The sequence below is a fragment of the Lithobates pipiens genome, unplaced genomic scaffold (genome assembly GCF_037356315.1).
Source record: "Lithobates pipiens isolate NorthernLeopardFrog02 unplaced genomic scaffold, aLitPip1_a1.2 Scaffold_13, whole genome shotgun sequence".
Taxonomy (NCBI): domain Eukaryota; kingdom Metazoa; phylum Chordata; class Amphibia; order Anura; family Ranidae; genus Lithobates; species Lithobates pipiens.
In genome coordinates, this window is record NW_027507718.1 from 519,272,909 (window position 1) to 519,299,806 (window position 26,898).

General features: G+C 43.1%; 1 protein-coding gene across 1 annotated transcript in view; it reads left to right on the forward strand.

Moving 5' to 3' along the window:
* The window catches only part of LOC143975608 (vomeronasal type-2 receptor 26-like), a 149,608-nt gene extending 127,999 nt beyond the window's left edge, over window positions 1–21,609 (forward strand). Inside the window, exon 6 of the mRNA XM_077478084.1 lies at window positions 20,450–21,609. Coding sequence (XP_077334210.1) covers window positions 20,450–21,228 — 779 coding nt within the window. The 3' untranslated portion in view covers window positions 21,229–21,609. The remainder of the gene's footprint in view (window positions 1–20,449) is intronic.
* Window positions 21,610–26,898: the final 5,289 nt, after the last annotated feature.

Sequence of the window (26,898 nt, forward strand, 5' to 3'; positions counted from 1 at the left end):
GAGGAAGGGAGGTGCAAATGGAATGGGGAATGGCCACTGTAAGCCCACTAGGGGGACACCAAAAAAGGTGGGGGAGGGAGGGGGGTAGGAATGGGTGGGGGGTTAAGGGGGGACGAGAGGGAGGGGGGGAGATTGGTGTGGGTGGAGGGAAGGGGTACACTGGCTTGACTCAAGATATAAGTTTATGGAAGTACGGGTTAAAGAATAGCACTTTGCTAAAGAGGCAAATATGGAGAAATGAGGTGTGTATTATATAGGGATGAATATAAATGGGAGGGGGATATCATGGGGAAAAAGGGAATAAATATAGGTACGTAATGGGTGATGGTACATATGGTACATATTATAAGGTAGATGCTTAAATGCAAAATAGAACACTAAAAATTGGATCTTGGAATGTAAGAGGGTTGGGTACAGTAGGTAAGAAAGCTGCAGTATTTTCCTTACTAGAGAAAGGTGGGGTAGAACTGGTTTGCCTGCAGGAAACGCACTTAACCACTTACAGACCGGACCATTTTGCTGGTCAAAGACCAGACCACTTTTTGCGATTCGGCACTGCGTCAACTTAACTGACAATTGCGTGGTCATGCGACGTGGCTCCCAAACAAAATCGACGTCCTTTTTTTCCCACAAATAGAGCTTTCTTTTGGTGGTATTTGATCACCCCTGTGATTTTTATTTTTTGCGCTATAAACAAAAATAGAGCGGCAATTTTGAAAAAAACGCATTATTTTTTACTTTTTGTTATAATATATATCCCCCAAAAATATATAAAAAAACATTTTTTTCCCTCAGTTTAGGCCGATACGTATTCTTCTACGTATTTTTGGTAAAAAACTCGCAATAAGCGATTATTGATTGGTTTGCGCAAAAATTATAGTGTTTACAAAATAGGGGATAGTTTTATGGCATTTTTATTAATAATTTTTTTTTACTAGTAATGGCGGCGATCAGCGATTTTTATTGTGACTGCGACATTATGGCGGACACGGCGGTGTGCTCCCGATGGCAAGGCAGCAAATTTAAAGGGATGTACAGGTACGCCCATTTGCCTGCTCGTGCCATTCTGCCGACGTACATCGGCGTGCTCTGGTCGGGAACTGGTTAACAAAGGAATCAGCTCAACAGATTAGATGGAGAAAAAAATATCAAAATCAGTACCACTCAACACATGGTCCGTATAGTAGAGGGGTAAGTGTGTTGGTGAAGTCCGGGGTGAATTTTTCATGCAAGCAATCTAGTATAGATGTTCTGGGTCGCTATGTTTTTCTTTATTGTTTAATTGATAATTGTGGTGGCAAACGTTTACTTTCCTCCACCATTTAAAATAGACGCTCTGCTTAAACTCAATGAGTTCTTGCTGGATTTGCAAGAAGTTCCAACTACAGTAGTAGGTGATTTCAATGAAGTCCTGGATAATAAGTTAGACAGGGTGCCAGCCCGGAAGATAATAGAGGGGAGGGAGAAGGGAAAATTGTATCAGTTTTTAGAGGAAGTGGGGTGGTATGATCTCTGGAGAGTGCGTAATCCAGGCTTCCAGCAATATTCTTGTTATTCAGCTACGCATTCCACACTCTCCAGAATTGATTTGGCATTGGGTAATGAAAAAATACTACAGGGTATAGAAAAAGTAATGTATTGGCCAAGAGGGATATCAGATCACTCTCCATTAATAATTACATTTATAACAAATGAGGAAAAGGTGCAGAAGGAGTGGAAAATAAACCCGTACTGGTTTGAATTAATCAAAGATAGGGATGGTATTCTACAAAAATTAAAAGAATTTATAGAATTCAATGTGAGTATAGCAACGCCAGGAGTAATCTGGGATACGTTGAAAGCATTTCTCCGGGGTAACTTAATACAACAGGTGGCTAAATATAATAAAGATGAGGGGGCTCATGAGGAAAGATGCAGAAGAGAGGTAGTTACCGCTGAGAACAACTATATATCTGTCCCATCACTAGAAAGGAAAACAGCCTGGCTGGATAAACAACAGGAATATAAACTGATCTGTATGCAGAGGGTGGAGACAAAACATCTTCTACAGCGTCAGGCCCACTTTATGGAAGGTGAATCCGTAGGGAGGATGCTGGTGCAAAGGGTAAAGTCCAATGCCCCAGTATCGCCTATTTCTGCTATCAGGACTATGGGTGGGGAGATAAGTTCAAACCCCCAAAAAATAGTATCTACCTTTAAGGAATACTACAAGGAATTATATACCGTTAGGGCAAGAAGTGGGAGAGAACAAATGGAAGAGTTTTTAGAGAATTTGGAGATACTCAAAATAACACAGGAAGAGAGGGAGGATTTGGAAACACCAATTTCACTTATGGAATTGCAGCAGGCGGTAACCGATATGGCCAATCAAAAATCCCCCGGCCCAGATGACTTGTAGTCGAAACATATAAATACTATGGGGAAGTACTGATCCCTGAACTTTTAAAAACATTGAGAGGCGCACTGGAGGTGGGTCATTTACCCGCTTCAATGCTGGAAGCAACTATTATTGTGCTTCATAAAGAGGGGAAGGATCCACTGGATGTTGCCGCATACAGACCAATATCGCTTCTATGCGCACATGCAAAAATTCTGGCCAAAGTTATCGCAGCGAGGCTAAATAAACATATATCTAAACTGGTTCATTCTGATCAAGCTGGTTTCATGTCCAATAGATCTACCAGTACAAACATTAGGAGAGCATTTTTAAATTTACAAACCCCAACAGAAAACAAGGGATCAAGAGCCATATTGTCACTGGATGTGACTAAAGCATTTGATACTGTAGAATGGGGATATATGTGGCGAGTATTGGAGAAGTTTGGATTTGGCCCAGCAATGATCAGGTGGATCAGAATGTTGTACGACAGGCCAACTGCTAGATTAAAAGTTAATAATGCAATGTCAGAAAGGATAGAATTGGAAAGAGGTACAAGACAAGGGTGCCCAATGTCCCCCTTGCTCTTTGCCCTGGCGATGGAGCCCCTAGCTATCTCCATAAGAAAAAACACGGAAACAATGGGTTTTCAGAGAACTACGGGTGAGGAGAAAATAGCGTTATATGCGGACGATATATTATTGTTCCTGGGAGATGTGGGGGACTCATTATTGAGGGCAATGGGCATGGTGGTAAAGTTTGGTGGGTTTTCTGGGTTGAAAATAAATTGGACAAAGTCTGAATTACTTCCGATAGATATAAATAAAGAAGCAATAATACCTGTGCTGCCTCAGTTGGCAGTTGTAGACACATTGAGATATTTGGGGATTATAATAACAAGAGATCCCAACCAATATTTAAATAAAACTCTTGCCCCACTACTTTCTAGATGGAAAAAAAAATGATATCTGGAAACAGTTGCCATTATCAACAGCAGGTAGGTGTAGCTTGATAAAAATGGTGTGGCTGCCCCAACTTCTGTAACTATTACATAATGCCCCAGTGTGGATACCTAAAAATTGGTTTAATAAGATAGAAAGTTTATTTAGGGAATTAATCTGGAAAGCGGGGCAAGCTAGAATTAGGCTGCGTACTTTACAACTCCCAATAGGTGAAGGGGGGGTCTCATTGCCCAATACTGAGCATTAATATTATGCTTCACAATTGCAACATCTGATGGGTTGTGAGGATTCGAATGGAGGGACCCCTAAAGGGAAAATCTTACTAACGGGAGCACTGCATGACACAATAGTAGAAACATTAGAGGCTAATTCTTTCAGGTTTAAGAATCCAACAACTAGAATGATTATTAAATTATGGAAAACAATTAAAAAGGTGATGAAATATAGTGGCTTTAATATATTTACCCCTATTTGGAATAATAGCAATATGCAGGAACTATTACCAATAGGAAAAAATAAGGTTTGGGAAAAACAGGGATTAAAATGACTGCAGCAACTATATATGGGAAATACACTGAAAAAATTTGATGTATTGAAAAGGGAATTTAATATACCGCAAAATACATACTTTACTTATCTTCAGGTGAGTCAGGCTTTGAAAGTTCAATTTAGAAACCAACCCCTGTATTGGAAAGAAGTCCCTCTCTTTCAACGTATAGCTCGGGTTGGTGTCCTTAAAGGATTCATTTCAGAAATGTATGGACAAATAAGTAAACAGGTTAATGGTGAGAAATTAGATTCAGTAAAATTAAAATGGGAACACGATATAGGAATAATAACACAAGAACAGTGGAGGAGGATACTGGAGGCATCTTCCTTGGTATCTATTGCTCTGTCACAAAAAATATCACAGCTAATGCTGCTAAACAGGGCATATTATACCCCTAAACGGCTATTTAAGTTTGGTAAGAGAGAGGATGACTGCTGCCCGAGATGTAGGGGTTTCGGGGGACCTACTACATATGATGTGGAAATGCCCCAAACTATTTCGCTATTGGGATGGAGTGATTAACATTCTGCAGGAAATGTTTGATATTACTTTAAAAAAAAGAAGCAATAGTCTGTCTATTGGGATACAGACAGGAGTTAGGGGAAAATAGGAGTAAAACGGTAGCCATCTGGAGAAGTTTATTCCAAGCTGGGGAATTGATAGCATTAAGATGGCAATCGAAGGTGGCCCCTACTGTCAAAAATTGGATTGCTGTTATGAATGAAACCCTCCCCAAAGAGAGAGCGGTTTACGTAAGGAGATGCAACCTCAAAGAGTTTATTAGAATGTGGGAGCCTTGGTCAAGGGGAAAGCATGGTGGTATATTGAGTAATTTAAATATTTAGGGAGGGGGGAGGGGGGGATTTAAGAAGTAAGTTGGGTTAACAAACCTATTGTTGGAAATCAAAAGAGGGTGGAGGGGTTGACCCTCCTTCTTGTGCTCCTTTCTTTTAGTCAAAGATGGGGTGGGTTATAACGCCCTGGGAAGACTATCAGTGGCTGGTAGGAAGGCTCCGTTAAACCGCTCTCTCATTGGTTTTAAAAGGGAAGGGTAGAGAGGGAAAGTAGATGCTGGTTCCCGTCTCGTGCTTTTCCTCTCTCCCCGGGTGTGCTACATAGGATATGTTGTATTTTGTAATAACATTTTGTTATCTAATGGGTTTGTATGTTACTATGGCAAATTTATTTAAAAAAAATAAAAAAATAAATAAAAAAAATTAGAATGCATTGTCAGAGACAAAAGGAAGACATTTTGCTCAGTGGCTGGACAGGATGTACATAAGGCCACAATGTAAGAGGGAGAGATCAGGTAGATTTTATCCTGAGAACAAAAATTTGACAATATTTAGGTTCCATAAGAGTCAAATTCCACTAGGATGGCGAGATTTCAATGGCACAAATCCAAAATATAATTACAAATTATAGGGTTTATTTTAAAATTTAATTTCTTTCAAAACAGACATTTTCCATAAAAAATGCATATTCATAAATTCATAAACCTTTTCCAAAAGATTTTTTGTTTGATGCCCAAGCTGTAGTATACACACTTATGCCCAATGTTTGCCTAATCAACATGCATTTTATACAAGATTTCTCCACACACTCGATGTGTTTCTTGGGCATTGGTTTCTGATTAAGTATAATACAGTTTGGGCATCAAACAAAAATCTTTTGGAAATGGTTTATGCAATTATGAATATGCATATTTTGGATCTGTCCCATTAACATCCCACCACCTGTATGGGGTTTGACCCTTTTAGAATCTAAACATGAATCTGGGGTGTGTGGGGCGGAGCCGGCGCGCGTGGAGCATGGTCGCATAGGAAGAGAGCTCCCGGCGGACCGAGGCATCCAGCGGCAAACAAAGCGACATAGGGCAGTTATCTTCACTGCATTCGGTGCCATCCTTCTCGTACAACATCGGAGGATGTCGCGGCGGAGGAAATCGGGGAAACATCCCGGTAAGATGACAGACTTTTTTCCGCACTCCGGCCGCTCTCTAACCCAAGATGGCGCCGACGATACACACGGCCTCTCAGACATGCTGCCTAGCAGGGCAGAGGAAGAGAAACGTAGTGACCGTAAACAAAAGGGCTAGACTAGACCTCCGACTGTTAATTCCAAGCCCTCCTCTAGTGCAAATAGCCCAGTGAAATCTAGACCCAGACTCTCTGACGAGGCTACGGAAGGGGGACAAAAGGAGGCCCAAGCAGTACTGGATGACACGCTGGAATTTCAGGATGCCATAGCATCCTTCCCCACTAACAACCTACCAGTCATGGACTCTACGTTGAAGGACATGCTGCTATCCTTAAGAAGTGCTATTCACACTGACATGCTACAGTTGATGTCCCAATGCAAATCGGCGGTGACGGTGGTCAGCGACCGGGTTACACACATAGAGCACAAAATGGGGGAATTCACGGATACATTCAACAGCATGGTAGATGCCCACAACGACCACGATGACGATATCACCTGGCTTAAAGATAAAGTGGCGGACCTGGAGGACCGCTCCAGGAGAAACAACGTCAAAATAAGAGGCATCCCTGAATCGGTCCAACCCCAAGAATTAACGGCATATTTTACCAAAGTTTTAACAGAGCTATTGCCAGATCTACCGTTGGAAGATTTGATAATCGATCGGATTCACCGCCTCCCGAAACCGCAGCATATCCCTGCTAAGCTACCTATAGATGCAATAGCCAGGATACATTTCTACCGGGTCAAAGAACGGATGCTTCAAGCTGTCAGACACTTGGAAGATCCCCCGGAATGTGTACAAGGCCTGTCCTTCTTCCCAGACCTTTTGGCTCATACGATGAAAAGGAGACGTAACCTGATGACCATAACGAAGCCCTTAAGAAATCACAATATCCCCTATCGTTGGAATCACCCTGCCACTCTGGTAATTCGTAGAGACGATCGGGATTATCGAGTCAACACCTTGGAGGAAGGGCTACGTTTACTGGAGAAATGGCGGATCCTCATCCCGGACGCAGCAAGCCCTAGAAGTCACCAGGGATCCCCATCATCAGAAAAATAAGTTAAGATTCTCTTTCTTTGCATTGTTACAATGCCCTTTATTTTCTACAGTTCCACAAGTTCTGGATGTCTCGCCCGGCGTCCAATTGATTACCTACCCCCATTTCTCAGCTGTTTACACAAGCTCAGATTCTGCAAGAATTGTTCGTTTTTATTGTGTTTTCCAAGCACTAAAATAGTGCCTTAGTTCGCGATTTTGTTGGCGACTTCAATTTTTGATTTTTGGTTTGGTAGACGTTCAGTTTTCTTTATTTTTTTTTCCTTTTTATTTAACTTCTCCCCAGGTTATTCACTAACACATTTGTCACCAGCAGACATTGTTGACTCTGTTTTTGGGAAATCTCCACTTCTCTGGTATTTTATGATCCACTGTTTAACTGCAAAGGTTTGTTGAAATTTTTGAACCTCCTAACGGGCGAATATCCCACGGTACAGTACGGTAACTAATCTAGTAGTATAGAACTGGGACTCTCCTGATTTAGCTATAATGTCTTTTAAAATTTCATGTTTGAATGTGAATGGCCTTAACACACCTTGCAAGCGGCATATGCTGTGGAGGACGGCGCACTCCTTGAAATGTGACGTCCTTTAATTACAGGAGACACATTTCAAAGACACTACTCATCCTATGCTAACTCACAAGCAATATCCCCACGTCTATTTAGCCAATGCTTCGAAAAAAAAGAGAGGTGTGGCGATATTGCTTAAAAATACGGTGGCATTCAAACCTATCTCTCACCTTTGTGATAGTGCTGGCAGGTACATAATTTTGATTTGTGAAATTAATAACGTGACCTACACGTTGGTCAATACATATGTCCCGAACTCCAGACAAGTTCATTTTCTGAACAAATTATGGAAAAAAATTCAGAAGGTCAAATTGGGCCACCTAATATTATGTGGCGACCTGAATACAGTTATGGATTCACATATGGATACGGCAAACGCGTCGGTCACATCATATCGCAGACCAACCTTATCTAAATTCTCCTGTTCTACGGGGTTATATGATGTCTGGAGATGCCAGCACTCTTCAGAAAAATATTTTTCACATTTTTCGCGAGCCCATCTATCCTATTCAAGAATTGACTTGTTTCTGGTAGACAAATTCCTGTTGCAGCGTATTTCGATGTCTGATATAGGGCGTATAGAATGGTCAGATCATGCTCCGGTATCAATCACAATAGGTGGAAATATATGTTCGACTCGTGCTAATAGATGGAAAAATGACACACAGCTGTTCAGAGTCCCAGACATTGCTAAAGGTATATCTAAGTCAATTGAAGAATTTTTTAATATTAATGATAATGGGGAAGCAGATCCATTCGTGGTCTGGAATGCCCATAAGGCATTCATGAGGGGTTATCTGATAAAAGAGAGTGTGAAATTGAAAAGGTCAAGGAGGCAGCACATGGACAACCTTTTGAAAGACATATCTGATTTGGAGATTGCAAATAAACAAAAACCCTCAATCTCACTCAGTAATAAACTGGCGGATGCAAGGAATGAATTACGAGCCCTACTATTAGCCCAATATTCTCGTAATATTCATATCCTTAAAGCAAATCAATATACCCATGGGAACAAGGCGGGCAGGCTCTTAGCCACCCAACTTAAAGAGAGAATGATTAAACAAAAGCTCCCCTTTATACATAATCCTGATTCTGGAGTAAAATTAACTAACCCCAAAGATATTGCGGATGCTTTCAGCTTCTACTATAACAGTTTATACAATTTGAAAGAAGACACTAATACTCCCCAACCTTCTCCAGATCTCATTAATGACTTCTTGGAGAAAATTAATCTTCCAACTGTTCCACAGGCTGACCTCGAGATTTTAAATACCCCATTCTCAATTTTGGAGATCCAGAAAATGATCACTAGCCTACCATTCAATAAAGCCCCTGGGCCAGACGGCTTTTCAGCGGAGTATTATAGATGCTTTGCTGAATCTCTGATTCCTAAAATGCAGGGGATGTTCCATGCTGCTGCCTCCTCGGCCTCATTTCCAGAGGAGATGCTGCAGGCCACAATCATTACGCTTCCAAAACCGGGGAAGGAACCGGACAGGCCACAGAACTTTAGGCCCATCTCACTTTTGAATGTGGACCTGAAGGTGTACGCCAAACTTTTGGCGAACAGGATTGCAAGATTGCTTCCTTCCCTGATACAACAAGACCAAGTAGGTTTTGTGGCAGGCAGACAGGCAACTGACGCTACAAGGAGGGTTTTAAATCTGATCCATTCGGCGTCCGGGGTCGGGAGTGCGGCTGTGCTCCTGTCCCTGGACGCCGAAAAAGCTTTTGAGCGTTTCCACTGGGGTTATCTCTTGGCGGTCCTTTCGAAATTTGGATTTAAGGGCCGGGTTCTCTCCGCCATTTCGGCTCTATACTCGAAACCATCAGCGCATGTTTTTACTGAAGGCATGTTCTCGGAACAATTTTGCATCACAAATGGAACACGACAGGGGTGTCCATTATCACCCTTAATTTTTGCATTACTGATGGAGCCACTGGCGGAGAGAATTCGGACCCACCCTCTAATAAAAGGTATTAAGATTGGGGACTCTAGACATGTGATCTCATTATTCGCAGATGATGTGATTCTATCAGTTGAAGATCCTGCAAGATCATTATATGCTATTCACGACATATTGACCGAATTCAACCACATTTCCTATTATAAGATAAATGCTTCAAAGTCAAACGTCCTGAATCTAGGAGTAGACATGATGACCCAAGAGCAAATTCGAAGTGAGACGCCATATCCCTGGACGGAAGGGGCAATTCAATATTTGGGAATCAAGGTGTCCAAATCCATATCTCAACTATACACTCTTAACTTTGAACCCATGATAGGAGAACTAGAAAAAGAGATAAATAGACTAAGGAAATATTATTTAACTTGGTCAGGGAGATTAGCGGCTTATAAAATGTTCTTACTCCCTAAACTGCTATATCTGTTTAGGGTGCTTCCCATACGGTTGCCTTCAGCCTACTACCGTAGGCTGCAAGGCCAATTAGCCAACTTTATGTGGGCGGGGATAAAAGCAAGGTGCAAATTTTCCACTGTGACTAAACACACAAAGGCTGGGGGAATGGGCGTACCGAACCTCAAAGACTATCACTTTGCAGCCATTATCGATCAGCTTCGATTCTGGTTCCATTCCTCTGAAACAAAACACTGGTGTAGCTGCGAACAAAATCAAGTAACCCAAGGTTCTCTAAAAGAACTAATCTACGCCACAACTATCAGTGACCTAAAATTACATTCTCCTCATCCTACGATAGCCACAACAATTCAGGCATGGAACTCTTTTATGTATAATAGAGATGTGACGATTAAACATAGAACTATACCCATCCCTTTGTCGACACTATCGCTTTTTACCACTGACTTAAACTTAAAAACTTGGTCGGATAATGGTGTATCTTATGTACATGATTTAGTAGACGGCTCGCAAGTAAAATCCTTTAACGCTCTTCAGTCCCAATTTTCCTTGCCCGCGACTGAATTCCTGACTTATGCCAGATTGGCGAGTATAGTACCTAAAATGGGGAAATATCATCTTGAAATTCCAGAAAGTGTGTGGGAAATGTGGCAGCCGGAATTTGGTCGCGGGAGAGGAATCACAAGATTGTACAGTATCATTGGTAGCAAGTCGAGTTTTGAAGTGCTGCCCCCGTTAATTAAATGGGAGAAGGACTTAAACATTAGGATTACACGCACCCAATGGATGTCGGCCATTAAATATAACTATATATTCACCAGATGTTCAAATTTTAGAGAGGCAGCCCAGAAAATAATTTGGAGATGGTATAGAACCCCTTACATTATAGGGAAATATAACAAAGATGGATCAAATCTATGCTGGAGGGAGTGTAATAAGGTGGGCACATTAGCACATATGCTCTGGTACTGCGTGTCTGTTCGGAGTTTTTGGGACTCAATATCCAAGGTCATTGCACGACTGACAGGTATCCTAAACCCGCTCAAACCAGAACAAGCTCTTCTAAGTATAGATATGGATATTTATCCTCCCTCGTGTCGCACTTTAGTTATGCACATAATATTTGCAGCCAGATTGATTATTCTGCGTAAATGGAAGTCTACGGTTATACCTACTCTAAGGGAAGTGTTGTGTTTAGTTGATGATTCTTACTCTTACGAAAAAACTATTGCTTTCAAGGAAAATAATATTAAGTCATTTTATAAGAGATGGAAACTATGGGAACCTATGTACAGTAAACATTGTTGAGTGTTGGTACTTTCCTTAAACTTTTCAGTGGTGTCACAACTCTGTTTTATTCATTATAATTTTGCTGGTGGAGACGGAGTCTGCGTACTCCTTAAGTGATATTTCTTTTCATTCTGTGTAACAGTATTGTTCTTGTAATTTGTATACTTCGTAAAAACCTAATAAAAAACATTTGTTAAAAAAAAAAAAAAGAATCTGGGGTTTGTTACTAAAAAGGGAAATTAAATAATTAGACAATAGCCACACACATTGTACTGTGGAAGGGAACTATGCATGTAACTTAATAATGCCTTAATGCAAGAGGGAGAGACACAGAGAGAAGAACCAGCATTTATCTTAAAATAATTGATAGAGACAATATATAATACAATGATGGGGCAGCATGTAAGCAAGAAGTAAGCTTTGGTCCAGTTTGTTCAGTGTCCAGCAAACTAAATAGGATGCTCATCTGCTTGCCTGGCCAAACTCCTGCTGCAGTGGGAAGTCAGATTTAGCAGTGGAATTACTTGTGTTGCCAAAAGTGACAGCTTCCAATTCAGGGTACCTGGTTTCTAGGATCCTGGCAACCAGTAAAGCATTCCTGGTCCCATTCATCTGCCAGCAGGAGATTCCTAGTCCACGTCTGAAAGTAAATAAATGGGTGAGGAAGCTGGCTGATATAAATGATTAAATATGGCTCTGACAATATTTGATCAATTATTTCAGCCAGCATCCCTGCCTTTACATTTAGTTGTGGGTTAGCTTTCAGCATGATTGACAATGAATCCACTTTGCTGGACCTTGCTTTGCACCTACCCCTCCTGATCGATACAAGACCACATGTTCTCAACATGGGGAAGGTATCTTGCCCAGAGGGATCCCTCTGGGAAAATGTTAATGAGAACAAGGGCCTCTTCCTCACATCCCTGGTGGTTGTGAGGTTTAGTAGGGGTTAGCGGGAAGGGACTTATTACAATCTGGGGGCCCCCAGATACTGCCCCTTCATGCACTTGAATGAGTAAGGCACTTACTTAAGGCACTTAAGGCACTTAATGCTCAAAAAAAAAAGTGTACAATGGATAAACACACTAAAACATTTGAAAAGTGCTTTCTTTAACCACTTGCCGCCCGCCCTATTACAAATTGACGGCGGCAAAGTGGTTTCATTATCCTAACCGGACGTCATATGACGTGATTAGGATAATGAGCCGCTGCGCGCCCCCGGGGGCGCGCATCGCGGCGATCATTGTTGCGGGGTGTCAGTCTGACACCCGGCAACTACGATCTCGGTAAAGAGTCTCCGACGGAGACTCTTTACCATGTGATCAGCCGTGTCCAATCACGGCTGATCACAGTGTAAATGGGAAGAGCCGGTGATCGGCTTTCCCTCACTCGCGTCTGTCAGACGCGAGTAGAGGAGAGCCGATCGGCTGCTCCTCTGACAGGGGGGGTCTGTGCTGATTGATTATCAGCACAGCCCCCCCGAGGATGCCCACACTGGACCACCAGGGACACCACTAGACCACCAGGGAAAAGGTAATAAAAATCCATAATCCTCCCTAGACCACCAGGGTGCCAGTCAGCACAATGGGTGCCAATCAGTGCCCATAATGGATGCCAATCAGTGGCCACAATGGGCATCACTGATTGGCATGCATTATTGTTTGGCACTGATTGGCATCCATTACTATAACACCGATGCCGCCTATGAGTGCCCACCTGTGCCGCCTATGAGTGCCCACCTGTGCCGCCTGAGTGCCCATCTGTGCCGCCTGAGTGCCCACCTGTGCCGCCTATCCATGCCCACCTGTGCCGCCTATCCATGCCCACCTGTGCCGCCTATCTATGCCCACCTGTGCCGCCTATCTATGCCCACCTGTGCCGCCTATCCATGCCCACCTGTGCCGCCTATCCATGCCCATCCGTGCCGCCCATCCATGCCAGCTATCAATGCCAATTTGTGCCACCTATCAGTGTCCGTCCGTGTCGCCCATCCGTGTCGCCCATCCGTGTCGCCCATCCGTGTCGCTCATCAGTGCCGCCTATCAGTGCCACTTCATTGGTGCCACATTGGTGCCCATCAGTGCCACCTTATCAGTGCCCATCAGTGTAGCCCCATCAGTGCCCATCAGTGAAGGAGAAAACATACTTATTTACAAAGTTTTGAAACTGAAACAAAAAAAACATTTTTTTTTTCAAAATTTTCGGTATTTTTTTATTTGTAGCGCAAAAAATAAAAACCGTAGAGGTGATCAAATACCACCAAAAGAAAGCTCTATTTGTGGGAAAAAAATTATAAAAATTTCATTTGGGTACAGTGTAGCATGACCGCGCAATTGTCATTCAAAGTGCGACAGCGCTGAAAGCTCAAAATTGGTCTGGGCAGGAAGGTGTTTAAGTGCCCTGTATTGAAGTGGTTAAAAGAAAAAGAAAACAAAAAAGATTCCACAATGTAAATTCATCATCAACATGTCATCCAGTGATGTGATCCAATTCAGTTATGATAAACAATGTCTAGAGAAAGATACTCCAACATGCTGATACTCCCCTGATACTGATACTGAAGCCGCGTACACACGTGGCAGACTGTCTGGCCAACTTAGTCCGTCAGACAATCCGACGGACAGTCCGTCAGACAATCCGACGGACAGTCCGTCATACTTTCGAATGAACGGACTTGCCCACACACGGCATTTTTTGAACGGACTAATACGGCGGACTAAGTCCACCATACTATCCGCCCTACTTTTGAAATGAACGGACTCGCCCACACACGCGGAGGAAAGTCCGCTCATTTCGAGCGCGTCTCCAGGTAGGCGGGGCCCGCGAAGGAGAATTCGCTGACCCCGCCGCCTGGTATGAACTTAAAGGGGAACCCCAACGCCGAAAAAAATCGGCGTGGGGGTCCCCCCAAGTCCACAACAGACCCTTGTCCGAGCACTCTACCCGGCCGGCCAGGAAAGGGGGGCATTGTGGCCGGAGAGATCGTCGAGGCAACATCTCCTGGAAAAGAAGAAGAAGAAGAAGAACGGAAGGCGGTGGCGACGGCGGCGACAGAAGACCGGGCCACCGCCTGTAAAAGAGCTATAAGAAGGCGCGGTGGCCCGGCAGAAGAACCGAAGAGGGGGACAAGACCCCCGAAGTCGGGAGAAGAGGCCGACGGCGAGGAAGAAAGCCGGACTCCTCCGCTAGCAAAAGAGCTACAAGAAGATAGCGGAGGAGTCCGGCGAGAAGACCCCCGAAGACGGAAGACCCCCGGAGCTGTGCAATAAAATATTTTAACCCTGTGTTGTGTTTTTTTTTTACTTTTTTCACAGGTGAATGGGTAGGGGTAAATTGTACCCCATACTCATTCACATAGGGTGGGGGGCCGGTATCCGGGGGCCCCCTTATTAAAGGGGGCTCCCGGATTCCGATAAGCCCCCCGCCCGCAGACCCCGACAACCAATGGCCAGGGTTGTCGGGAAGAGGCCCTTGTCCTCATCAACATGGGGACAAGGTGCTTTGGGGTGGGGGGGCCGCGCGGCCCCCCCTTCCCCAAGGCACCCACCATGTTGAGGGCACGCGGCCTGGTACGGCTCAGGAGGGGGGCGCTCGCTCACCCCCCTTTCCTGGCCGGCCGGGTAGCGTGCTCGGACAAGGGTCTGTTGTGGACTAGGGGGGACCCCCACGCCGATTTTTTTCGGGGTTGGGGTTCCCCTTTAAGTCCATACCAGGCGGCGGGGCCAGCGACGTCTCCTTTGCAGGCCCCGCCTACCTGGAGACCCACTCGAAATGAGCGGACTTTTCTCCGGGCGGGAAAAGTCCGCTCATTTCAAAAGTAGGGCGGACTGGCACACACACGGGCGGATTGTCCGCTGAAATGCGAGTCCAGCGGACAGTATTTCCAACATTCCGAAATACTTAGTCCGCCAGACTGCACGCTGAAAAAGTCCGCTGAAGCCCACACACGAGCGGACTGTCCGCTCAAATGTGTTTCGGCGGACTAAGTAGGCCAGACAGTCCGCCCGTGTGTACGCGGCTTGACACTCCCAATGACTACTTGCCATAAATAATAACACCTAGGCCTCACATCTTAATGTAAATAATGGTATGCCCATATTTAATCAGTGATGTCACAGGGTATCTGACGGGTGTTGTCTTTTAAACAGTGATCGGGAATGGACATGCCATTAGGGAGGCTTGTTTTTTTAAGTCAACAGGCATGGTTTATCATCGTTTTTACCCATAAACTCACCCCATTAGTATCCTAATGCATCAATACTTTATTAACAGACTTAGTATAACTAAGCTCATAATATTTCCTCCCCCATGTACCCATTCCCCTAACATCTCTGTCGAGATTGATGGTACAACTATCAGTCAGTCCCCACACACAAGGTGTACTCCTGAACCCTCAACTCTCCTTTAGGCCCCATCTCCAATTACTGTTCAAACTTGCCACCTCTGCAACTTCTCAAAAATACACCCCTTCTTAACCAAAGACACCACAAAGCTTCTAATTCGTTGCCCAGTTATATCTTGCCTCGACTCCTGCAACTCCCTCCTCATTGGATAAACTTTACTTAGGCTATCCCCCTTCAGTCCATCATGGATGCTGCTGCAAGACTCATCCACCTTATCAACCATTCAGTCTCTTCTACACCTCTCTGGTAATCCCTACACTGGCTTCCACCCACCCAACAAATAGAATTCAAATACTAACAACAGCTTACAAAGCCCTCCGTAGAGCAATAGTTGGAGCACACACTGACTTAGATACAACGCTACAATCAAGTGTGGGTTCCCTTTACAATTTACAGACCTCGGTGTGTTAAATAAATTTAACTTTTTAAAGATGTGTTAAACCAAAAGACAAAAAAATATATATATTGCAGCTTACCAATTCTTAGATAAAGTGGCTGCATTAGTTTCCATTTGTTTATGCTTTTTTTTTATTATTATTATTTTCCTTGTTGATCCAGCCAACTCATCTTCCTTTAACAGACCAAGCTGTTCAAGAGGAAGTAAACCCTGATAGGTTTACTTCCTCTTTCATTCCCCGCAAAGGCAAAGCATAATGGACTACTATGCATCGCATAGTAGCCCATTATGTGTCACTTACCTGACACAGGAGCCAGCGAAGTCGCCGCTGTCCCCTGTAGTCCACCGCATCCATCTTGCTGGTGGCGTCTCGCAGCTCCGCCGCTGTCATTCGGCGAAGCCGCAATGACGTCACTCCCGCGCATGCGCACGGGAGTCGACACGCGCGGCAGCTCCATTCTTGGAAATGCCGCTCTCAGTGCGCCTGCGCGCCGCTGCCCGTTTTCGGGCAAATATCTCCTAAACCATTTAGGTTTAGGAGATATTGCTTGGACCTACATGTAAGCCTTAATCTAGGCTTAACCTGTAGGTCAAAGTGGTTTGTAAGGGTTTACAACCACTTTCAGTGAAATTGGCAGTTAAAGGGTTGAGACAAATCATTTAATACTGACATGGGTGCTTGCAATGCTTATGCTTTTGTTCACTTATGTAAAAATATATCCGTAATTGCTTTAAAAATGTTTGCTGGAGTTTGACTTTTCATTCTGGTGGGTATAGTATACCATAAGTTCAGAAATTATCAATTCCCGAATGTTTGTTTGATTTTCTAATTGTTGTGCCGCGTACACACGATCGGACTATCCGGCGGACCAGAGTCCGGCGGACTTGATCCGGCGGATCAGAGTCCGCTGAACAATCTGCCCATTTGTGGGCTCTGGCTGACTTTTTGTTCCCAAAAGTCTGGTGGACTTAGAAAGAAGTTTTGACTCAAAATTGTCCGCCGGACTTGGCAGTCCAGTGTACAATCCGCCTGTCTGTGTGCTAGTCCGCTGGACTTTTGAAATGAACAGACTTGCCTACACATGGAGAAAAGTCCGTTCATTTTGAACGTGAACTAGCGAAGGAAGTCAATGTCGCCGCCTTCATTGGCGAGAATGACACGTCGCTAGCCCTGTCACCTGGTATGGACTTAAAGGGGAAGCCCTACACTGAAAAAAACAGCGTGAGGGTCCCCCCAAGTCCATATCAGACCCTTATCCGAGCACGCAGCCCAGCCGGTCAGGAAAGGGGTTGGGGACGAGCGAGCACCCCCCTTCTGAGCTGTACCAGGCCGCGTGCCCTCAACATGGGAGGTGCTTTGGGGAAGGGGGGGCCCTGCGGCCCTCCCACCCCAAAGCACCTTGTTCCCATGTTGATGAGGACAAGGGCCACCAATGGCCAGGGTTGTCGGGGTCTTCGGGCGGGGGCTTATCGGAATTCGGGAGCCCCCTTTAATAAGGGGACCCCCACCCTATGTGAATGAGTATGGGGTACGATGTACCCCTACCCATTCACCTGGTGAAAAAAAGTGTAAATAAAAAAACACAACACACATTTTTTAAATAATTTATTGGACAGCTCCTAATTTATTGGACTCCTCCGCAATCTTCTGCTCTTTTACTAGCGGAGGAGCCCGGCTTTCTTCTTCGTCGTCGCCGCCGCCATCTGGGGGTCTTCTTCCGACATCGGGGTCTTGTCCTGCTCTTCGGGGGTCTTTGGTTCTTCTGCCAGGCCTCCGCTATCTTCTTTTAGCTCTTTTACTAGCGTTGGCCCGGTCTTCTGTCGTTGCCACTGCCTTCTACTCTTCTTTTTCGTCCTTGCGATGTTGACAAGACGCTCTCTCTGGCCGCAATGGCAGGAACGCGTTGTGCGGCGACTTGTAAAGGGACAAGGGGCGGGGTGACGGGGTGATGTCACATGGTGACCCCGCCCCATTATGATGCCACGGCCTCAGCATCCTCCGGGACTGTGACATCATAATGGGGCGGGGTCACCATGTGACATCACCCGGTGACCCCGCCCCTTGTCCCTATATAAGTCGCCGCACAACGCGTCACTGCCATTGCGGCCAGAGAGAGCGTTGTGTCAACATCGCAAGGAAGAAGAAATGAAGGTGGCGGCAGCGGCAGCGACAGCGACAGAAGACTGGACCAACGCTGGTAAAAGAGCTATAAGAAGATAGCGGAGGCACGACAAAGGAACCGACAATGAAGAAGAAAGCCGGGCTCCTCTGCTAGTAAAAGAGCTAGTAAAAGAGCAGAAGATAGCGGAGGAGTCCAGCGAGAAGACCCCCCAAGACGGAAGAAGAGAAGACCACCGGAGCTGTCCAATAAATTATTTTAAAAACTTGTGTTGTGTCTTTTTATTTACACTTTTTTTCACCAGGCGAATGGATAGGAATACATCGTACTCCATACTCATTCACATAGGGTGGGGGGCCGGTATCTGGGGGCCACCTTATTAAAGGGGCTTCCGGATTCCGATAAGCCCCCCGCCCGCAGACCTTGACAACCAATGGGTTTGTCAGGAAGAGGCCCTTGTCTTCATCAACATGGGGACAAGGTGCTTTGGTGTATGGGGGCTGCAGGGCCCCCCTTCCCCAAAGCACCCCCCATGTTGAGGGCACACGGCCTGGTACGACACAGAAGGGGGGCCCACCCACTTTCCTGACCGGCTGGGCTGCGTGCTCGGATAAAGGTCTGATATGGACTTTGGGGGGACCCCATGCCATTTTTTCGACGTAGGGCTTACCCTTTAAGTCAATACCAGGTGAAGGGGCTAGCGACGTGTCAATCTCGCCGATGGAGGCAGCAACATTGATTTCCTGTGCTAGTCCCGGCTACCTGGAGCATCGTTCAAAATGAACGGACTTTTCTCCGTGTGTGGGCAAGTCTGTTCATTTCAAAAGTGAAAAGTCTGGTCGTGTGTGGGCAGGTGCGCTCGTTCAGAAAGTCCGGCGGACCTCCGCTGCAAAGTCCAGCGGTTTGTCTGCCGGATAGTCCAATCGTGTGTACGCAACATGAGTGTTGCCAGTTCAATGTTCTTTTTTGACAATAGGGGTGAGGGAGATTCCTGCAGCATATTTGGCAAGTACAGAATCACAGTATATATAAAATAATATGCAAAGTGGTTGGAGGGAAGCTTCTGAATGGTAAAGATGTTTTTATTACAGATTATGTGACCCGACTGCAGTTCCTCTTTAACCACTTCAGCCCCGGAAGGATTTGCCCCTTTCCTGACCAGGGCACTTTTTGCGATTCGGCACTGTATTGCTTTAACTAACAATTGCGCGGTCGTGCGACCTTGTATCCAAACAAAACTGACTTCCTTCTTTTCTCACAAATAGAGCTTTATTTTGGTGATATTTGATCGCCTCTGCGTTTTTCATTTTTTGCACTATAAACAAAAAAAGAGTGACAATTTTGAAAAAAAAAAGCAATATTTATTACTTTTTGCCATAATAAATATCTCCCAAAAATATATAATTTTTTTTTAAAAATTTCCTCAGTTTAGGCTGATATGTATTCTTCTAAATATTTTAAGTAAAAAAATTGCAATAAGCTTATATTGATTGGTTTGCCAAACAATTTATAGAGTCTACAAAATAGGGGAACATTTTATGGAATTTTTATTATTTTTTTTTTATTAGTAATGGCGGTGATCTGTGATTTTTATCATGACTACGACATTATGGCGGACACATCGGACACTTTTGACACTATTTTGGGACCATTGTCATTTATACAGCGATCAGTGCTATAAAAATGAATTGATTACTGTGTAAATGACACTGGCAGTGAAGTGGTTAACCACTAGGGGGTGATGAAGGGGTTACGTTTGTCCTAGGGAGTGATTCTAACTGTGGGGGGGGGGACCTAGGGAGTGATTCTAACTGTGGGGGGATGGGCTTCAACACACATGACAGCTATCACTGCTCACGATGACAGAGAACAGTGATCTCTGTCATGACACTAGGCAGAACTGGGAAATGCTTTGTTTACAAAGGCATCTTCCCGTTCTACCTCTCCGTGACATGATCGTGAGCACCCGGCGGACATCGAGTCTGCGGGACCCGCGGTCACATTCATGGAGAATGTGGCGCACACACAGAGTGCTGCTTCTTAAAGGGGACGTACCTGTACCACCTTTTGCCCACCAATGCCATTCTGCCAATGTATATCATTGTGCAGCGGTCGGGAAGTGGTTAAGAATCTTTGTTGTTGATTGAAAGTAGATTATATCAGCTACTACTGCAAAAGTTTACAAAAACTTTCACAAAGTTGATCATTTTGTTTGCATTGATTTTCCTGCAGACAGTGAAAATTGCATGAAATGTCCTGATGATGAATGGCCAAATGAGAAGAAGGATCGGTGTGTTCTAAAACTGTTAGAATTTCTCTCCTACACTGATGATACAATTGTTGCATTTTTTTCAGCTGTCTCCATCCTCTGTTGTCTTCTGACTGGTTTAATATTGGGGATATTTATACATTACCAGGACACCCCCATTGTTAAAGCTAATAACCGGAACCTGAGCTATCTTCTCCTGGTCTCCATCATGCTGAGCTTCCTCTGTGTCTTCTTGTTCCTCGGACGTCCAGTAGATGTAACCTGCATGCTGCGTGTGACCTCTTTCGGTGTCATCTTCTCATTTGCTGTCTCTTCTCTACTTGCCAAAAGTATCATGGTGTATATTGCTTTTAAATCCACCAAACCTGGAAGTTTTTGGAAAAAATGGTTGGGAGGCAGATTCCCCATTTCTATAATGTCACTTTGTTCACTGATTCAAGTAATAATTTGTGTTACTTGGTTGTCTATTTCTCCACCCTTTCAGGATCGAGACACTCACACTTATCAGGGAAAGATCATCATTCAGTGTAATGAGGGTTCAGTTATCGGCTTCTACTCTGTCCTGGGATATATGGGGCTTCTGGCAGCTATAAGTTTCATTATAGCTTTTTTAGCCAGGACATTACCGGACAGTTTTAATGAGACCAAGTACATCACCTTCAGCATGCTGGTGTTCTGCAGTGTCTGGATTGCCATGATCCCGGCCTATCTGAGCACTAAAGGGAAAGACATGGTGGCTGTGCAGATTTTTGCAATAATGGCTTCAAATGCCGGACTTCTTGGCTGTATATTTTTTCCAAAATGTTACATCATTCTATTCAGACCTGATTCCAATACAAAAATAGGCTTGCTTAGAAATAAATGACAATAAACTTTTTGTATGATTGAAATAATACATATACCGTATATACTCAAGTATAGGTTGATTCGGGTATAAGCTGAGGCCCCTAATTTACCACAAAAAATGTGAAAACGTATTGACTCGCGTATAAGCCAAGGGTGAGAAATGCAGGGTCAACAATGCCCATCTGCAGCTGCATACCTTACTGTGTCTATTGCATACCTCTCTGTGTCCTGTGCATGCCTAGCTGTGCCAATCTGCCTCCTCTCTGTGTCCTGTGCATGCCTCCGTGTGTCGATCTGCATCCATCATTGCACTGATCAGCATGTCATAAAAAAATACGGCGACCATTCCAGTGTTCAAAAGCCGGGCCTCCTCCTCATCTGTGATAGGCGGTACACTCAATTTCCCAGCAGTCAGTGTTCAGCCTATCATGGACATCCGCTCATCCTCACACCACGGACGAGGATGAGAGGATGTCTGTGATAGGCTGAACACTGACTGCTGGGAACGTGAGTGTTCCGCCTATCATAGATGAGGAGGAGGCATGGCTTTTGAACACTGGAATGCCCGCCGTCTGTCTGCATGACACGCTGATCAGGTAGGCAGATGGTGGTGAGTCAAGTATAAGCTGAGGGGGGTACTTTCAGACTAAAAAAAGGGATGAAAATCTCAGCTTATACTTGAGTATATAAGGTAATCAAAAAATACAGAATTACTTCTATCATAATACTCCTTTATCTATAGAATTCTGCTAGTCTATTAAGAATAAAGCCCAATAAATATATTGTATTGGGTTTTATTTTTCCATATTTAGAAATATTAAACATATATTAAACACAACTTTCAATAATAGTTGTATGGACCAAATGAAAAATACTGTAAATCTGAAAATAATTCATAGCGTGTTTCTAGGAAATTCATGTTTTAAGCAAAAGTTTTACTTTAGTTTTGTCAGGGCTGGGCACAGACCTTCCTTCTCTGAGCTGGCCGCAGGTAATATCCAGCTCCTATCTCTCCACAGTTACTCAGCTGTTGGTGATATCCTGCTCGTCAGTCCTGCCTACTTTTAAGCCGTCCAGTCCAGAAGATCTCTGCCATCACCTTAGTCAACATCACAGAGACGCTCTCCTGAATTTCTGTTAAAAGACTTGCTTGGCTGACATCCCTTCTGGCTCCAGATCCTGCTTGGTGTTTTACCAAGCTCATCTCCGGCTCCCTGGCGTTTGGCTTGTCTGACTATACATTATGGTTCCTGAGCTCTGGCTATGTTTTGACTACGTTTATTCTATTTACTTTTATTATTAAACAAGTGTGATTTAACTGTACTTCTGTCTCGGTCTGATTTCATGGTTTCTGACAAGTTTAAAGGAAATCTATTTTTCTGTACATAAACTTATTGAAAAGGTTTTGAATAAGGGCCTGTGGAGTATATATAGGCTGTGCATGTACAGTGCCACACAGCCCCACCAACTAGGAAGAGAAGCAGAGCGCCATTTAGCCCACAGCTGAGACAGTGGCCTCTGCCATAAAGTAAACATGAGCAGGTGAAGTGGACTTTTTTTAAATATATAGTTAACCTTTATTGTTGTTAGGTATGTTTGAATGAGTAATTGAGTGAGCTATATTGATGGTTTAATTAATGTATGACAGTTCTTCCTATAAAAACAATAATAATTAAGTACTTTTTTTTAAAGTACTTAAGCTGACTGATTAATTATTCTTAAGATGCTGTGCCCTATGCAGATATACACAATATAATTGGTTGAAAGTATGGACTGCTGTTAGAATATTATTCCAAATTCATAATTTGGCACTTATAGGTATTATAATATATTTATGGCAAGCTTACAAAACATATTTGGTTTTATGATTAATCATAATAAATAATATGTGTGAATGACCTTGATCAAGTGTTCAGTGAAACATATCCTCATCTAAAGCTGAGTTAGTAATAAGTTTCTGATGTAGCCAATTTGAGTATGACATATATGGTATCTTGGTACAGAATGTCATGAGAAGACAAAAACAGACATGTGTCTACGTAGCTAAAGAAATGATACATTGTGGATTATATCTTGTTAAAATAAGTTTATAGTAGTCTCAGTCATGTTAATACATATTAGTATATAATTACTTAATGTAAAGTTGCTAATATGTGTTCATATTATGTAAATGTATGGTTATATGACATTACATGAACGGCACATTATGTCAAGTATGGAGTGCTACATGTGAGCTTGTCAATCAAGCTCCATATGACTCTCTGGGTTAGTATCTAATTTTGGATCGCACATTGTTGAAGTTAGCAGAAATGAATGTGTGCCATACAAGGTTCTAAGTTTGTGAGGTTATGACGTTCACACGTAGGCCAACGTTTCCAGATTGAAGGAGGACACTCACTGACACTCACACTCATACTCACACACATACACACACACATACACACACACACATCCACTGGAGAGATGATACTGACATATTCACACAGAGACTGATGACTTGGGACAGCTGAATTCTGCCAGAAGTCTAAGAACGTCATTTCCTGCTTCTTCTTGGAGGACACACAAGACAAGATGGACAGAAGGTAGCAATCATTGAAACACACATGTTTTCATAAGCTTATTACAGCTTTATAACTATTCTATTTCATATATTTTTACCTACACTGAACTGAACTATTATACTTTTTACATTGTATTTATGATGCCAACTGTGTGACAAATAAAATCACACTTTCTTTTAAGTCAGTTTGACTATCAATGCTATTGATTTGGAAATGCCTCTGAGATATAAGAATATAGACATTAAATAATATTCTTACAACTGCGCAACTAGAACATGAAGTAAAATTCATTTTTCCAGAAGTCACCTTACAAACACCATAAATAGTCAGATAAAAGGGTTGACACAGACACTGAAATTATCTTAAAAAAAATTAACTAATGTACCATTATTAGATAGAGAGAGCGGGTGACAGGACTTTCCATGAAGCACACGGGAGCAATAGAGTAAATTAAGTAGAGAATTTATGCATTTTGCTATATATCAATATTTTTACAGTTTTACAAGTCATTAGAACCAAATATTGCACATTAACATTCCAAAAAAACAAAAACAAAAAAAAAATGACTAAAGTAGATTAATTACTAGAGTCTATATCCTAACAAGATATGGGAAATGGAAAGAACAAGAGGTAGATAAAAACAGCTGACTTATAACAATTTATAGTATGTATGGGAATTATTGTTAGAAGTGTGACCGTGTGCCTCCATTCCTAATTATTTTAACAAAGAAAAGAAAAAAAAAAGGTTTATTGGGACTTTAAATGAGGAATACTTTTTCACAGAAGTCTCCCACAATCAGGGTTACCCCATTCACTACCATCTCTTTATACACCTTGACCCATGTGGGGTGTTGTTTATGTTGGGCTGCTGTTTGCCTATCACGTCCCCTCAGCTCCCAGGTGGGGCTTTTACGGCTGGTCTAGGAATTTCATGGCCGCATCACCGCTGCGTGGACCCACATGTAAGTGAGTGGGCTGACTGAGTTCATGGGGGATCACTTATGCCCATGGTTAGCCCTTTGGGTCTTTTATAGTATCTAAATATTACTGTTTTTTATAAGGCCTTGAAACACGTAGAGCTAACAACAACCGAGTGTACACATTTATGAATCTTTCATGGCCGTTCCTTTCCATTTGCTCCCAATCCTCTTTCAGTGATATCTTTATTTGTCATCAATCTCTAAAGTCATTAATTTCAATTCATGTAATCATGTTTTAATTATCCTATGTATCTTACAATATGTTCTAACTCCTTGTTGAAATGTTAATCAATATGCAATATCTGGTTCTAATGAATTGTAAAACTGTAAAAATATTGATATATAGCAAAGTGCATAAAATTATTTTATATGAAAACTTTATGATAATTTGAACCAATTAAAAAAATAATTTCTACTCAATTTACTCTATTGCTCCTGTGTGCTTCATGGAAAGTCCCGTCACCTGCTATCTCTATCTAATAATTGAACCGGGGTGGAGGAGGGGACTTGAAAGTCCCAATAAACCCCTTTTTTTCTTTTCTTTACCTAATGTACCATGTTAAAGCATTGGCATATACTTTACTAAATTAAATCATTTGTTTCTCCTTGTAGACAGCATAACCAATTGGCACCTGGCAGACAATACTCTGCATTTGACAGTTTAACACCATTATCCTCCTACAGAAGAATAAAGGTGTAAACCCAACCGTGGGATGCGCCAATACAGCAAAAGAAAAGAAAAAAAACGTTTTTAAAAAAACTATAAAACTCTAGAGGCTATGTTATCATAAGATGAATATTAAATTACCCAGCAACAACTATTGCAATTAGTCTATTAATTAAACAAACAAAAAATCATCAAGAAAATTATACATTATAGATAACCTCAGAGGCAATTAAGTGGAACACTGGGGATGGATTGCCTTAGGATAGCTGCTGAGCAAACCATCAAGATTGCTGCTGATGGGTGGAGATGGTCTGAGCTTAGGTTGAACCTGTCTGTCTTTCAAAATGGAGTACCAAGATGATCTGTGTGATGATGGGTGATGAGTAGAGATGGACGAACTTCCGACGGGACGTTTTGCGAACACGGACCGTGAACGCGGCCAAAATTTAGTGAAACGCAAAGTTCGCAGCGGGCTCCATTGACTTCAATGGCAGGCGAACTTTAAACTTAACATTTATTGAGATTTCGACATAGCAAAACATAAACATCACCAAATGGGCATATCCCGGTGTCATTATATAGATAGAGGTGATAAAAGCAGGTTATCTAGACCCTTAGTAACTGAGGAGGTACAATAGAGTCTCGCAAGGTTGACAGTGAATGAACATAGTTACATTGAGGAAGGGGAAGGAAGGGAGAGAGGAGAAAAAAATAAGGGGGGGGGGGAGAAAGGCAGAGGAGCATAGCTATAAATAAATTTAGGTACTGAATGTTATTTGTGAGAGAGCATAAAGATCTTATGTGGGAGGTAACCGTTGGGCATGTTCAATGTAGAGGTGCGCTTCTAGGGTTTGTAATCCAGAGCTCCCAGGATCTGTGAAAGGGATTTGTGGAGAGGTTAACTTTAGCAAAAGAGTACTCCATCTGAAAGTTCTGATTGAGTATTTGAATGACTTCTTTCAATGTAGGGGGCTGGGCCGATTTCCATCTTCTTACAATTGCCAGTCTTGCTGCAATAAGTATATGGGTTATCGGAGTACGGAGGTGATTAGGCCAACTGGGGATGTTAAGTCCCAGGAGTAGATCCAGTGGGGATATTGGAAGGGTTACTCCAGAAATTGAGAGGATGAGGCTTTTTACTTTGTCCCAGTAGTTCTTTAATAAAGGGCATTCCCACCAGATATGTAGTAGGGATCCTGTTTTGTCGCAGTTTCTCCAACACTTGGGTGAGGTGTTTGAGTATATTTTAGCCAATCTTTCTGGGGTGAAATACCATTTATGAAATAGCTTTTGTGCAGATTCCCAGTGAGTAATACAGTGGGATAAGCGTAGGGGTAGTAAGAGGGCTTTTTGCCATTGTATCTGTGTAGATAGTTGGTCTGTTAGAGGGGACCAGTATTGTATGCTAGAGGAGAGAAGGTCCGGAGGAGGTATGGTAAGTAGCTTGTATATCATGGAGATCCCTTTGCATTTGGGTACTT